The following is a 16,744-nucleotide window of genomic DNA, read 5'->3' as shown; positions in this document are numbered from 1 at the left end:
ATCTGGTTGTTTTTCTTCTTCCTGATAACAATGGGAAACACCATTCTGTGTGTTGTACAGGGAAGATTAAACCAGCTTTCCATAACTTTTGTAACTCTTCAAATATCCCGTCCCTCAATTCAAAAGGCATATGCCTTACCTTCTGCCTCACAAGACAACTACCTTCTTTTACAGGAATAGTATGAATAGCCAGGCTGGGAGGAATACCTCTCAGCTCATCATAACTCCAAGCAAAGATATCGCGGAATTATTGAATCAAGGACACATAGTCCTCCCTTTCTGCTGAACTGAGCATAGAACCTAATTTAATTGGCTGCGAATCATTCAGCGTGCCAAGGTCTAACTCAATCACATCTGCATCTCTTATCCTATCTTGAGGCTCTATCGGCTCATTTAGAGTTATCTGATAGATATCCTCTGTAGTGGACCCCTCCTTAGATTCATCACTAGATGATGTCTCACTACTAGATGGATCATCTGTTGTCTCTAATTCAGTGGAAGATAAAGGAGCTGTCTCACTTTGAGAAGACTCAGGATAAGCATCAACTATTACTCAATTAGCACCTCTACCTAGAACCACTCGACCGGCGGGTATATCGACTTGATAGTCTATTAGTAAGATCCAAGGCCTACCTAGCAAGACTCGATAGCTAGGGCGTCCTGCAAATCTTATCACCCTAAAGTCCAAAAAACATTCTATACTCGCAACTGTAACATGGACCTTAGTAATGCAACCTTTTGGTTGTCTTAGACTATCATCAGCCATTCTCAGAAGGGTGGAGTTGTCTTTCTGGATGCCTAGACCCAACCTCTCCATCAACTCTGAACTCATGATGTTGACGGAGGATCCAATGTCTACAATGACATGTTCCACTAATATTCCATCCACATAAGCTAGAACCCTAGGACAGTTCTTTTCAGCATGGTCAAACCAATCTTCCCCTACTCGTGCTATGCCTAGGGGTTCCACAATATACCCGATACGCAGGATCTTCTTAAATTCCTTGTGTACTCCTGGAGATAATTTGATCAATTGCAAGAGGTTCACATCTGGTTTAACTTCGCAAAGAGAACTTGCTAAATCAAAGTCATGACAAGTAGCCAAAGCTCTCTTTTCTCGCCAAACCATCCTCTCTTTTGGTCTTTGGACCAGTTTTAGTGCTTCTTTCTTAGCTCTTGCCTTCTTTCTTGGCACTTCCTCATCCTTTTTAGGGTCAACTTTCTTGTCAATCGGTCTTAGCGGTCCCCCTTCTATGCTAGAATTCTGGACTTGCATCCCCTTATCCCCTTGTTTAGGGTTTGCCTCTACCGGTTTTGCATTATCTTTGCCAATCTCTTTAGCCTTTTGGCCTCTTGTCACAGCTCTTAAGTTAGAGGTTTCAGCATCATTAACTCGTATAGCCTCAATAAGGCTGACTCCGTTGCCTTGTGGAAACTCTTCTATATTTGTTTTCCCCCTCTGTAATATTTGTCTTGGTGCATCATTCTGCTGCAAGTTATTTCCTTGCGCTCTATGATTCACAGGACCCGGCTGTTTACTCCCTTGTTGGAGAGAAAATCTTACTCCAACAGGTAGCAGCTAAGTGGCCCGACTTCCCACAAATGTCACATTTCACATTTGGACAGTTTCTGGGGAAGTGCTGTCCACCACACCATTTACAACTGAATCTAGAGGGTCCACCCTCTTCAGGGCGTCGACTCCCTATCAGGTTTTGTTTCTTCTTCAAAAAATTAACGTCGACGGCTATTTGTCGATATTGTGCGGATATCATGTCGATATAATGCTTCATCATATCCTTGACTTCGCCAAGGACATTAGATGCACTCGACTCGTAGCCTCGATCGTCAACTCGTCGCTCCATTGGCCTAACAATCTGATTTGGCATTGGCTGTTGACCTACAGGAACAACGTTAAAATTCGAAACTTGGCCTCCAACATTTGATGGAGCCAACTGACTTGCCATAGGCATAGTCACACTGGGAGGAGCCGGTAATAAAGGTACATTTGAAACCATACTCCCTCTCCCAATAGGGTTAGTCATAGGCATCCCTTGACTTCCATTCGTCAATGATGGATTGCCACTAGGTACTAATCCCCATTAACATTCATTCGAGAGGAGTAGGCCATTTGTAATCGTGCTTCTACTCCCTCTGCCCACGTAATAGCGGTGTCTATATCCGCTAAGGCCACATTGCTCAATTGTACTTGGATATTAAAATCCAACCCATGCAAAAAGTATTGCAATTGGGCAGCCGGCGGAATGGGAATGTAAGTTTGCAACTTACAGAATACTTCCTTCAACTTCTTAGCATATACTTTCACATTCTCATGAGGATCTTGACGTGTTACATTCAAGACCCGCAACCAATATTAGCCCCCTCTTTCAGGGGCATATTCTTCTTGAAAAGCTACATAGAATTGATCAATGGTGGTTATGGTTTCAAACTCTATGCTGTGATACCATACCATAGCCCTTCCTTTTAACGTCATATTGAAGAACATAATGAGATGTCCCTCGCCCTGGATGCGATAATTGAACATCAATCTCTGAAATTCACAAATGTGAAATTCTGCATCCTCTTTCGCTAACCCATTAAAAATGGACAAGGGAACTCCTAAGGCTGGTAAATCCGGCGTCCTTGCAGGAATCGCAATAGGCTGTGCCATGGTGACAATCGGATTAGCAATAGGAGCTTGAATGGGTGAATTCACCCCCCCACTTGAAGTGGGTAAACTTGGTGGAGAAGAGGAAGAGCTTACGCTTCCTCATGCACCTAACGGAATATGTGGAGCAGCTGGGTGACTAGGACCACTGCTTCGTATACGTACTGGGCTACTCCTTTGAGGCGAATAACGGCTTACAATCTCTAACCGCCGCCTAGCCCTCTCAGCACGTTCTGCTTTTTGGATTTCGGCTTGACGGTCCTTGTCAGAGGACATAAACCAAATTCCTTTTGGTCCCTAGAAACCCTAGATCCAAAAACCACCACTTATAAGTGGCTCCCGGCAGATGCACCACTGATGGGACCTGAAATGGGCCGGCACTGGCTATAGCACTAGCCGGACCTCATGCTCATGACACACAAACACCCTCACGGCCTCGCGGACCAGGAGCGTTGTTGTACTGCTGCGCATTCGAGGTGTGGAATCCACCAAAAAGTTGTGTGTGTGACATTTGTTACTTTGTACATATTTAGTTGTTGTGTTTACATTTTTGTTCTGCGTGGGCAGTATAGGGAGAGAAGGCTCTCCATTAGTATGATATTATGCAGCATGAGGGCCCTGTGCCAAACAAGTTCATATTGACATGTGTTTTAAAAGCTTGTAATAGCATTGGGGCCGTAAGGCATGGTAGAATGATATCTGAACAGATAATCAGGACAGAATCTGATTTTGATGTAGAAGTAGGAAATCCACTCATTGATATGTACTCCAAACATGGAGAACCTACTGAAGCATATGAAGTGTTCAATGAGCTGGCAAATTCAGATCTAGGATCATGGGGTGCAATGATTGCTGGTGTTTTTCTACAAGGTCATAATCTAGCCAGTATTGAACTTTATGGATGGATGGAACAGGAAGGTGTGTTTCCCAACAGGGTTGTCTTTTTGTCCGTCTGAAAGCTTGTGGCACTATGGGGGCTCTAGAAGCAGGTCAAGATGTCCATGCTGACATAACTAAAAGAGGTTTGGAAATGGAGCTGCATGTAGGCAGTACACTAGTGGACATGTATGGCAAAGGTGGCTTACTTCCAGAAGCACAAAACGTATTCAATGGATTGCAGGTCTAAGATGCAATCTCATGGAAGGCAATGATTGCTGGATACTCTAAATATGGGCTCAGTGAGGAAGTGCTCAACTGTTTCAGGGAGATGCAAAAAGAAGGCCTATCCTTGGATGCTGGCACATTTTTGTGCAGTTTGAAATCTTGTGCCAGTATAGTCTCCATTGCAACATGCCAACAATTACACACTGAATCAACAAAATGGGGATTAGAAAGGGAGATTTGTATGGGCAGCGCAGTGGTGTGTATGTACTCAAAGTGTGGGTTGCTTTGCAGAGGCTCGCCTAGTGTTTGACGAATTACCAGTGCAAGATGCAGTCTCATAGAAAGCAATGATTGCTGGATATGCTGAATTTGGGTTTAACAAGGAACTTCTATGCTGTCTCCATCAAATGCATCTACAAGGCAAAGCTACTGATGCTGTGACATATTTGTTCACTCTAAAAGCTTGCGGTGATGTAGGAGACTTAGAGACAGGTCATAAACTGCATGCCAAGATTGACAAGAGAGGCTTGGAAATGGATTGTTCTATGGCCAATACATTAATAGATACATATTGTAAATGTGGAGCAGTTGTGGAAGGCCAGTATATGTTTAGAAAGCTGCCTTCTAAAGATGTCGTGTTTTGGACTGCAATGATACAGGGTTATGAAGAGAACCATGATTGGAACACGGCACAATTACGATTTGGAAGACAATGGTGCATATGTTGGCCAGTCTGAACCTGAAATTGAAGGCCGCTTTTCTAGTAGAAGGAAGGGGCCGCTTTTTTGGTAGAAAAAAGGAGGGTGCTTTTCAGAGCGCATGCGATTGCTTGTTCATTTGGGGAGACTTGGCCCTGTTTTAGGATTTTTGGGAAAATATCACTCACGTCCTTACAACAACTTAAAGGAGATGGTGCTGATGAAAAGCAAAGGAGCAGAGGAATTGGGAGAGAGAGAGAGAGGAAAGTAGCAGAGGTGCTTATTCCTGGGATAGAAGGATTGTGTCTACAAAGAAAGGGACAGAATAGAGCCGTCGACAGTCTGAAGGGAATCACGAAGGAGCACAATGCAAGGATAAAAGGTCCATCTAAATGTGAGCTTGCAGAGTGTGGCTACGAGGGCTTCAAGCCATAGTTTATACAAGGCTTTATAACTCGATTTGCGTTGATTTCTAAACGTGATGATGGAAAGGAATACATCACTCCAATGAGGAGAAGATTGAGAAAACTTGTCGTGATCATCAACGACCCTAGGACTGATCGCGCTTTTGTGGGAGCAACATGACTTTAGAGGAGGTTATACTCATTACAAGACAGGCCTAGTCAGATTCGCAGTCATAGCGCCAGATTCGTGAGCTGAAGGGATCATGGCCTGCTGTGTGCTCCAAGCTGGTAGGAAAGCATGATCATATGTGTTGGTTGTCATGACAGAGTTTATGACTGCAGACAAAGATTGCGTTGGATCAGAGTCGATGTGAAAGGGGAGAAAAAGCGGATTTGGGGCCTGCTGGCAGGAGGTGTATCTTGACACCCTACTTCACTCCTTTGTTCTAGGGGAGAGCTTGTCAAGGATTTGAATCAAGAAGTCAAGGATAAGCTCCCTGAGCTGGGGGATGAAAGATCACCTGCACAATGTGCTTTGCAATTTTCTCGTACTACTCCTAGTGTTTTGGCAACTGTGACAGGGATGTCTAAAGTTTCGCATGTTGAAGAGAATTGCCGAATCATCAAGTGTCCAGTGACAAGCTTTGGTTGAGCATATATTACATTCACAAATTATGGATTTATGGAGGATTATTGACTACAGTCTGCCAGGGAATAGCTATATTCTCACACATGGATCTGCCTTCAATTTATAGGTCATTCAATCATAGACCTGCTTCAGCAAACCAATTATTTCTGAAAGCTGCTAGTTCTTCCATCTGCATCATCTTGACCCACAGCCCAACCTATGCCAATTGGACTAGTGTCAATTGCCAATACAATAGGCCTTCAGCAATTATAATCCGCTTTCTTGAGAGTAGGAGCAATCTGCAATAACTTCTTCAATTTTCGCATGGCTCTAGTGTGATTGTCATCCCAATAAAATTTCTACCCCTTTCGAAGCAGCTGATATAAACAATCTGCTATGTGTGCAAAATGGGGTATCCAAATCATATAAAACACACAAGATCCAATGAATCTCCGTACCTCTGAAGTGGTAGAACAATACTCTGTAATCTTGCCTATAGCATCCACCTTCTCAGGTGAGGGTTTCCTGCCATAATACCCACACATATGTCCAACAATGACAACCTCATTTTCTCCAAAAACAGATTTTTGCCCTGATAGTGTCAAATTCACTTCTTCTAACCTGGCCAAAAACTTTTCACAAGATGAAATATGACCAGCCACAAAATATCTGCATCCCTGCTCATTTAGACTCTCATTCTTCTCTTCTTCTGCACACCCCTTAATAGGCACATCATCCAAAAAAGGCATGGTAAGCTGAGGTATGTAATCACGAAGGACCTTATGCATGGCATTCATCATATGCACAACAGAATTAGTGGCACCTTGAGGCAAGGTATACATCCTAACAAGCCCAACAGGAGTTCTCATAGTGGTTATGTCCCTGCTTTCCAAAGCCAACTGAAACTGATCATATACCAAATATAAATCACCTAAAGAATAGATAGCATGTCTAGCAAATGCTTCTGCAAACTCATCCACAACTGGACCTATACCAACATTCCTGATAGTAACTCTATTTACTGACTGCATGTCATGTATAAATCGGAGAGTACCATTCTTCTTTGGAACTGTAAACCACCTATTTGAGTATGGTGCAGATGACGGCTCTAGGATTCCCATCCTAATTTTCTCATTCAACAAGTCAATCAACTTTGGCAGGTGTGCCTTAGGCACTGGAATAGGTCGGAGGTTCCATGGAATATGAGGAATAGTAAAGGTCACCATAGGAGCAACAATATCCGGATTCACACATCCAATCTCATGTGGGAAAAAAGCAAACCCCTTTCCATGTCGCTCAAGCATCTCCTGAAAGCATTGCTTCTCTGTGGGTAGCAAGAAATCACCATTTCCAATTTTTAATTCAACAAGAGTCTCTGCTGAAAATTTATGGCCTATATGCTCTGGATTCCTCAAAATTGGCTATTTGGAAGCCCTCTCTATTTGGTGATCACTGTCAGGTGGAAGCGATACAGCTACCGACTTCACCTTCTTATCCACAGTCTTGTATTTCCTGTCAACCCTGGCTTCATTATGATCCTCTGCATTACTCAAATCTTGCTGTAAACTCTATGGACTAAATAGGAACGGCCCTAAACTCTGGATGCTGAAATATTTCAGCAGTAAACTCTGTTGGCTGAAAGTTTTCAGCCCTCTTTGTCTTTGTAATCTTATCATAATCAGCCGGAAACTCTGTTTGCTGAATTTCTTCATCACTCAACACTTTTTGTTGAGTCACCTCAGCCTCTAACTCTATCTGTGACACAAAATCTACAATTTCATGAAATATGTCCAAGGATTGCACTGATACATTACTGTGACAACTCTGCATATCAGTTTTTAGCATATTTTAAATCTCTGTCATCGTATCTGCACAAATCATACCTTCATACATCCCATCTATATGCTCATCATCCTCTAAAATACCTGCATTTTTCAAAATTTTCTCCTTCCTGCATATGTATTGTATGGCAGCTCTAGGTAACTTAGAAGTCTTCTGATAACTCATCGAACTGTTTTGCTAAAATTCCAACAAAACTGGAGGAGAAAACACTGCTGCCAGGAGGCGAGAACTCCAATCTCCTTTGCTCTGTACCACTGTCGTCTCACAAAACAGCGGTACCTAATGAAAACCCGAATCCCTCACAGTGGGCAAAGGTGCATCTCTAAGAGTATCCCTATTTCTAACATGGTTCACACACAGTCATAAACTGAACTGCTCTCATACCATCTTTACTGCGAATTCGTGGATAAGCAGATCCATCATGCATTACTTTTGTTTCCATGCGCATCTCTGTAATGAATGGCTGTCCAAGAATTATGGGATAAGAGCATGAATCCTGCACAAAGAAATGGAAATCCTCCTCTACATCTCCAATAGAGACCCTGACACTGGGACAGGCAGCATACAAATCACCTACAGTGTTGTTGGCGGCTCTCATACGCCACCCATGCTCTACATCCATAGGCCATCTATTACTTTCATAAACTCCACGAACTATGAGATTAAACTCTGAACCATGATCCACCAAAGTAACATAAGGCACCCGTTTCTCTCCAATTTTAACCATTGTTTCTGTAGTTTCCCTAGCCCAATGACTCCGCGAAAAGTGACTACGCGGTATCAAGACAGGCTCATCAGTTTCAGCATAATGCATAGGCTGAACCCTTTTCTCTATCTGTGAAAAAACAGAAGCATTCTCAACCATAACCTCATCCTCATCCTCATCCAACTCCCCAATCAAAACTCCTTGTGTATCAGTAGTAGGCAATGCATGTCTTTTCCTCTTCAAGACTTCTTGGAACTGATCTTGAAACTCTCTTTTCGAGATGCCCAAAACCTCAGAAATAGTAAAAGTCACCTCACTGCCAAGTATCTTGTCATTAAAGATTTTCATCATGTCCGTAGATGTCTCAATATCAGACATCAATCTAAACTCTGGCTTCTTTCTCTCTCTAGGCTCTTGCCTCTTTTCTTTCTTTTGAACATCTTCCATCTGTCGATCTGGCCTTGGCCTCAAAGATGGTCCTACAGTAGGTGGAGTAACAAACTCACCCCCTCTAGTCTTTTTAGCTGCATTTTAATTTTCTTCATCCCTCTTATGCTTCTCCTCAACAAGTACATCTGCTCCCTGAGACTTAGCCAAGTAGGCATAAATAGTGTACCTGTCAACAGGCGAATCCCAACCTATCTCAGATCGGATGCTAGAACCTGCATTAGTCAAAACAGTCTCTTGAATTTTCCCCTTGTTTGTCGTCTCCATAGCATAGGTCCATAATGCTGACTGGTTCTCTGATCCTTTCTCAATCTGGACTCCATATGCAGAGGCATCTCCTCTAGCTGCCACAGAAGTACGCGCAGCCATATCATCCACTAATTTCTTCATTCCGCCTTTCCCAAAATTGGTAGCAAGCGGAGCTCCTATTTCAGTTAACCAGATCTTACCATCTTGTCCCCAAAATACCAAATTCTTCCTCCTTTCATCTTGAAAAGATTCACAATCCCTACAATGCTGATGGTTCGTACTATCACACCAAATACATCTTCGATCTCTCCTAGGTGCACTAGCAGCACTCCTAGGTGCAGTAGGAGCACCAGAAGGAATAGTAGGCACGGTCGAAGCAAACTGCTCTTTCAATTTTCCCACCAATTCTGCTTTAATTGACTCCAGTGTCAAATCCGTTATGCCTTTGATTATGTTATCAAGAGAGGAAGGCACCGACGGAGCGGATGGTATTGGAGCAAAAGGAGCCAGCATCGGTCTTGGAACAGGAGGAACGGGAGGAGTAGAAACAGTAGGCACTGGCATAGGCCAAGAAATTGGCTGAGGAAGAGAAGAAATAACAGGGATAGAAGCAGGCATAGGAGCAGAAGACGACGTCGGTGTCATAGATCCATTCTGTAGGCGAGTCTTTTATATCCTTCTCTTGGTCAAAGTCAAGACTGCATCCTGGGCATCTTGCCAATCCGTTTTAAGACCCATAGGCTTCGTGCGATCCTCAAGAAGCTCTCCTAATTCTTCCTGAAGAGCAGGATCTACAGCTTGCAAGAAAAGCTCAACTTTCTCAACATCCAATGCTCTTTGTTCAATGGCATCAAGCTGACTATACCTCTCTTCAAATTCTCATATCAACACTGAAGCAGCTAGACCTTTGTTTGTCATGTAGACCCACTCTCGGAATGACCGCCATGTAGCCATCCCAAAGTCCTCAAGGAAATACTCTTCTTTCAGGGCCTTCTTAAAATCTTGCCAATGCGAATTTTGAATAAAAAGATTAGTCACTTTTGCCCTCAAGGCGAGTGTGACAAGACGAAGGAAATACTTACTCATAAGTCCTGCTGGTACTCCAAAAAATCCCATCTTGATCTCATACGTCTTCAAATAATCCGAAACATTACAGCCATCAAATAGCTTCTTCTCATTCTCAACTGCTTCAATCGCCTTATTCGCGCTGATTGCATTCTCTTGCTCCGAATACAGTTGCCTTTACTGAGACAACTATTGTTGATGCAACTGCTGCGGCTGCTTCATATACAATTGCGTCTGCTGATTTTGAAGCTGCATATACATAGAAATATTCTGCAAAATCTGCTTTAAATCATTCATTGAAGTACTTGAAGCAGCAGTCAATGATGGAGCTGAAGTAGAGGACAAAGTAGGAATCGCAGAAGAGGCTGAAACTGATGCTGAAGTATCTCCCATCCTGAAATTTATGCGACGCTTTCACGTCGGGTTCACTAAAGATGTCAAGCTATACAGTAGTAAACTCCAGACTCTTCATATTGAATGCAAAGATTGTTGATTTAACATGCATCTGTTCAATAAACTTGCTGTTCACAGTCTGAAGAGCTATTGAATCCAAGCACCACCGGTTCCAGTAATCAAAGGCTAGTTTCTGAGTAGCAGTTATTTGACCCTGCACAAGTATGACATACACTATGGTACTACTTTATTGCTGGGTTCCATGACTCTGCTGAAGGCTAGGTTTGCCTCCATTTCATGTTGGATTCCATGGTAAGTTCAACTGTTAAACATATAAAGACAACTCATACACATCATAACTATCTAAATGGCCAACATCACGATTGCCCTTTTACCAGAAAATTAGAGGATTATTACTTTTGAGAAACTCCAAGATGGACCCATTACTTACACCTCTATAAATTGAAAAGTAGGACTCGTAAAAGCACAAGTTCTTAGGTATGCTATTCGGTTTGGGGCGAAAGTCCTAAACGAGAGATAGAGGAGATATCCACAAATCAAGAGGGAGTTACTAGGGATTGTTACAACTCTCAAATGTGACAAGGAGTACTTTATTGGAGCCTCAGTTGTGGTAGAGACAGATTGCTTGCCATTGATAGGTATGATTACGAGTTGCTCTACTCCGGATATAGCTATGCTGAGATGGATTGCATACATCAAGTCATTAAATCTAGAATTTAAACACATAGCAGGAAAGGATAATCCAATGGCAGATATGCTGTCTAGAGCCAGATATGATGATAAGGAGACACTACTTGCAGAAGAGGATGATGTAGAAATTTCAGCTGCTATGGTTGATCATGTTTGTCATGTCTATGATATTGTGGCTTTCATAGAAGAACTCTATGTTGGAGATTGGTTGCAGATTGGCAAGTACCTTAGTACACTAAGCAAAAGAGATGAATGGATAGATTAAGAGTTCAAGAAGATCAGAAGAAAAGCCTATGGTTATTTTCTCAAGGACAGATTTCTTTGGAAGCATCCAAAGAAAAGAGGTGGATTACCCTTGCGGGTTGTCTGCGATAAAGAGACACATATACAGGTGATGAGGGAGTTTCATGAGAGTCCTTGGGTTGGTCATAGAGGAGTGTGGGCTATTTATGAGAAAATCAAGGAGAAATATTGGTGGAAAGGCATGTATAGAGATGTTTCTCACTTTGTAGAGACTTGCAGAGACTGCCAGATTTATTCGGTAGTGCGTTATCGAGATGAGCTTCATCCGACCTATCCGCTATGCATTCATTATAAGTGGGTAGTTGACTTGGTTATTATGCCTATGGGTCTATGGCAGATGAGATATATTGTCTTGGCTAGAGAGGATCTTACCAATCATGTTGAGGGCAGACCTTTGAGAACGAAGACCACTAGTGCAGTATGTAAGTTCTTATTGGAAGAAATTTTCTGCAGGTATGGCTGTGTGGGTAAGATCACTGCAGATCGTGGTGAATTGGATGCAGATGAAGCTAGGGAGTTTTTCTCTCAACTAGGAATCAAGTTGGCTCTAACCACAGCATACAATCCAGAGGGAAATGGGAAGAGTGAAAGAGGACATCCGCCGATAGTGAAAGCATTAGCCAAAGCATGCAGAGAACAGATTGGAGAATGGCCGAGACTTCTACCATTTGCTTTGTGGGCTCATCGTACGATTCACAGTGTTACCACAGGATATATGACCGCAGAGTTGATGTATGGTTAGAAACCGATTATGCCGACTGAAACTTGTGCTTTGACTTGGTCAGTTTTACCTTGGCAGGAGGATTTGATGAGGGAGGAGCTCTTAGCTCTTCGGATCCGGCAGTTGGAGAGAAGACCAAAGGATATTCAGCTAGCTATTGACAGGTTGAAGGTTGCTAGACTTAGAAATAAGGACATGTTTGACAGCAGGCATCGCTTGCGGCCTAGAGCAATAGAAGAGGGAGATTGGGTATTAGTCTTTGATAGCAGCCTTGAAAATCAGCATACTGCACTTCGGAAGATGGTGAAAAGATGGTTTGGACCGTACATAGTCAGACATGTCTTTGATAATGCAACATATGAGCTGACAGAATTGGATGGGACAGTGCTTAGAGTGCCTATTGCAGGAAAAAGAATCAAGATTTTCAAGAAAAGAGATGATGAGAATTATGCATTGGAAAATTTTGCAAGAGAAGAGCAACGAGAAGAAACTCTAGTAGAAGAGACAGATGATATGACAGATAATCTTGCTAAAATACCGGAAATACACAATGAAGAGATTGATATGTTCGTGGATCTTGACGATAATGATCATGGGTAGTTGGCCCATTTGGAGGATGTGCAGGATTAGAGGGGGTGGATGTCGTACTGCTGCTCATTCGAGGTGTGGAATCCAACAAAAAGTTGTGTGTGTGACATTTGTTACTTTGTACATAACATTTTTGTTTTGCGTGGGCAGTATAGGGAGAGAAGGCTCTCCATTAGTATGATATTATGCAGCATGAGGGCCATGTGCCAAACAAGTTCATATTGACATGTGTTCTAAAAGCTTGTAATAGAATTGGGGTCGTAAGGCATGGTAGAATGATATCTGATCAAATAATCAGGACAGAATCCGATTTTGATGTAGAAGTAGGAAATGCACTCATTGATATGTACTCCAAACATGGAGAACCTGCTGAAGCATATGAAGTGTTCAATGAGCCGGAAAATTCAGATGTAGGATCATGGGGTGTAATGATTGCTAGTGTTTTTCTACAAGGTCATGATCTAGCCAGTATTGAACTTTATGGATGGATGGAATAGGAAGGTGTGTTTCCCAATAGGGTTGTCTTTTTGTCCGTCTGAAAGCTTGCGGCACTATGGGGGCTCTAGAAGCAGGTCAAGATGTCCATGCTAACATAACTAAAAGAGGTTTGGAAATAGAGTTGCATGTAGGCAGTACACTAGTGGACATGTATGGCAAAGGTGGCTTGCTTCCAGAAGCACAAAACGTATTCAATGGATTGCAGGTTTGAGATGCAATCTCATGGAAGGCAATGATTGCTGGATACTCTAAATATGGGCTCAGTGAGGAAGTGCTCAACTGTTTCAGGGAGATGCAAAAAGAAGGCCTATCCTTGGATGCTGGCACATTTTTGTGCAATTTGAAATCTTGTGCCAGTATAGTCTCCATTCCAACATGCCAACAATTACACACTGAATCAACAAAATGGGGATTAGAAAGGGAGATTTGTATGGGCAACGCAGTGGTGTGTATGTACTCAAAGTGTGGGTTGCTTTGCAGATGCTCGCCTAGTGTTTGACCAATTACCAGTGCAAGATGCAGTCTCATAGAAAGCAATGATTTTGCTGGATATGCTGAATTTGGGTTTAACAAGGAACTTCTATGCTGTCTCCATCAAATGCAGCTACAAGGCAAAACTACTGATGCTGTGACATATTTGTTCACTTTGAAAGCTTGCGGTGATGTAGGAGACTTAGAGACAGGTCATAAACTGCATGTCGAGATTGACAAGAGAGGCTTGGAAATGGATTGTTTTGTGGCCAATACATTAATAGATACATATTGTAAATGTGAAGCAGTTGTGGAAGGCTAGTATATGTTTAGAAAGCTGCCTTCTAAAGATATCATGTTTTGGACTGCAATGATACAGGGTTATGAAGAGAACCATGATTGGAACACGGCACAATTACGATTTAGAAGACAATGGTGCATATGTTGGCCAGTCTGAACCTGAAATTGAAGGCCGCTTTTCTGATAGAAGGAAGGGGCCACTTTTCTGGTAGAAAAAAGGAGGCTGCTTTTCAGAGTGCACGCGGTTGCTTGTTCGTTTGGGGAAACATGGCCCTGTTTCAGGCTTTTTGGGAAAATATCACTCACGTCCTTACGACAACTTAAAGGAGATGGTGCTGATGAAAAGCAAAGGAGCAGAGAAATTGGGAGAGAGAGAGGAAAGTAGCAGAGGTGCTTGTTCCTAGGATAGAAGGATTGCGTCTATAAAGAAAGGGACAGAATAGAGCCGTTCGACAGTCTGAAGGGAATCAAGAAGGAGCACAATGCAAGGATAGAACGTCCATCTAAATGTGAGCTTGCAGAGTGTGGCTACGAGGGCTTCAAGCCATAGTTTATATAAGGCTTTATAACTCGATTTGCGCTGATTTCTAAACGTGATGATGGAAAGGAAGACATCACTCCAATGAGGAGAAGATTGAGCAAACTTGTCGTGATCATCGACGACCCTGGGACTGATCGCGCTTTTGTGGTAGCAACATGACTTTAGAGGAGGTTATACTCATTACAAGACAGGCCTAGTCAGATTCGCAGTCATAGCGCCAAAATTGTGAGCTGAAGGGATCATGGCATGCTGTGTGCTCCAAGCTGGCAGGAAAGCATGATCATATGTGTTGGTTGTCATGATAGAGTTTACGACTGCAGACAAAGATTGCGCTGGATCAGAGTCGATGTCAAAGGGGACAAAAAGCGGATTTGGGGCCTGCTGGCAGGAGGTGTATCTTGACACCCTACTTCACTCCTTTGTTCCAGGGGAGAGCTTGTCAAGGATTTGAATCAAGAAGTCAAGGAAAAGTTCCCTGAGCTTGGGGATGAAAGATCACCTGCACAATGTGCTTTGCAATTTGCTCGTACTACTCCTGGTGTTTTGGCAACTATGACAGGGATGTCTAAAGTTTCGCATGTTGAAGAGAATTGCCGAATCATCAAGTGTCCAGTGACAAGCTGTGGTTGAGCATATATTACATTCACAGATTATGGATGTATGGAGGATTATTGACTACAGCTCGCCAGGGAATAGCTATATTCTCACACATGGATCTGCCTTCAATTTATAGGTCATTCAATCATAGACCTGCTTCAGGAAACCAATTATTTCTGAAAGCTGCTAGTTCTTGAGATGAGAACTTGTGCCTTTACAAGTCCTGCTTTTCAATTTATAGAGGTGTAAGTAATGGGTCCATCTTGGAGTTTCTCAGAAGTAATAATCCTCTAATTTTCTGGTAAAAGGGCAATCGTGATGTTGGCCATTCAGATAGTTATGATGTGTATGAGTTGTCTTTATATGTTTAACAGCTGAACTTACCATGGAATCCAACATGAAATGGAGGCAAACCTAGCCTTCAGTAGAGTCATGGAACCTACCAATAAAGTAGTACCATAGTGTATGTCATACTTGTGCAGGGTCAAATAACTGCTCCTCAGAAACTGGCCTTTGATTACTAGAACCGGTGGTGCTTGGATTCAATAGCTCTTCAGGCTGTGAACAGCAAGTTTATTGAACAGATGCATGTTAAATCAACAAATTTTTCATTCAATATGAAGAGTTTGGAGTTTACTGTTGCATAGCCTGATCTTACTTGATTAATCTTCTATCTTGGAATTTCTCAAGAACCTCTGTGGTCACCACTTTGCTTTCGAAAACCCTTCGACAACGTCAATCTAATGCTAAAGGACAAGCTGCCCTAAAGCTTAATTCATGCGTTTATAGTCTATAGTCCAACGTTTCCCTAAAACTCCTCAGAGGGAGATCCCAAAGTACTTAGGCATAACGCCTCTTCACATGCATATAGGAGGCACTCCACCGACTAATAGTCAGAGCCCCACTGCAGCTCTCCTACATCGCAGGGATTGGCCCTTTGATGCGCTACTAAACATATAACACAAACAAGCACAAAATCCTCTCTTTTATATTTCTCGTATTTCCAGGAGATATACCATGCTTCCTCACTTCACCGTCCCTTGGGAAACCGACCCTCTATCCTACGGCAAGGGATAACCTCACACTCTCAATCGTGGGTCAAACTCCTAAGAAGACAATTGCTATGCAGTCCAGCAGATTTTTCCTTCGATACCATGAACCATGCATAGTGCATAATGTGAATGATTTAGTGCACAAACAATAGAAAATCAGCATTGTGCATCGTGTGCAACCAATCTTTTCATGATTTCCATGCTAACGTTTATGTATTGAAACGAGGAGAGACACCGAGCCTTACACTCATGCTGCCTTTTCCTTTATTTTGAAACAATGTCCTATAGCCATGATGCAACACATAAATCGGATTTAAGATTGTACTTTGACGCTCAAACTCCCCTCTCACCCTACCGTTTAATGTTTTGCAATCGTTGATAGATGTAAGAGTCATTTTATGTGTATTTCTTTGTAGAGAAAGCAATAAATACAGACAAAAACATAGAAATGAGGGTAAACCGAGGCTAACCTCGTGCTCTACCTTCATTATACATTGCACAAACACTTATGTAATTTTTTGGAATTTTCCTTTTATCGTTTCCTAATTTTTTCCTATTTAAAACCCATTTTCCACCATTTTTTGGTATTTTTCCTCTATTATTTCCAATAAAAAATGACTAGAAATTGAAATTGATTATGGGCTACGGCCCTTAGGATTTTTGACAGTAAAATTTTAGGTTTTGTTGATGTTATATCTCATGTTTCCCCTTTATTTTGCAAAAAAAACCCATTTTGCCTCTTAAACGCGTGTTTTACGGAT

General features: G+C 42.3%; 1 protein-coding gene across 1 annotated transcript; it reads left to right on the top strand.

The window, feature by feature from the left end:
* Nucleotides 1-3,267: 3,267 nt before the first annotated feature.
* LOC148033541 (pentatricopeptide repeat-containing protein At4g18520, chloroplastic-like) lies at nucleotides 3,268-14,964 on the top strand. The gene is made up of 5 exons (XM_087680925.1): nucleotides 3,268-3,583; nucleotides 3,625-3,785; nucleotides 4,429-4,484; nucleotides 13,873-14,001; nucleotides 14,763-14,964. Exons 1-5 carry the CDS (start codon nucleotides 3,268-3,270, stop codon nucleotides 14,962-14,964), a joined length of 864 nt encoding a protein of 287 aa, XP_087537051.1.
* The last annotated feature ends 1,780 nt before the right edge of the window (nucleotides 14,965-16,744 follow it).

This window comes from Lygodium microphyllum, chromosome 7 (genome assembly GCF_053477565.2).
Source record: "Lygodium microphyllum isolate KBCC chromosome 7, Lygodium_microphyllum_v1.1.10, whole genome shotgun sequence".
Lineage (NCBI taxonomy): Eukaryota > Viridiplantae > Streptophyta > Polypodiopsida > Schizaeales > Lygodiaceae > Lygodium > Lygodium microphyllum.
This window is presented reverse-complemented; position numbering and strand designations above follow the sequence as displayed.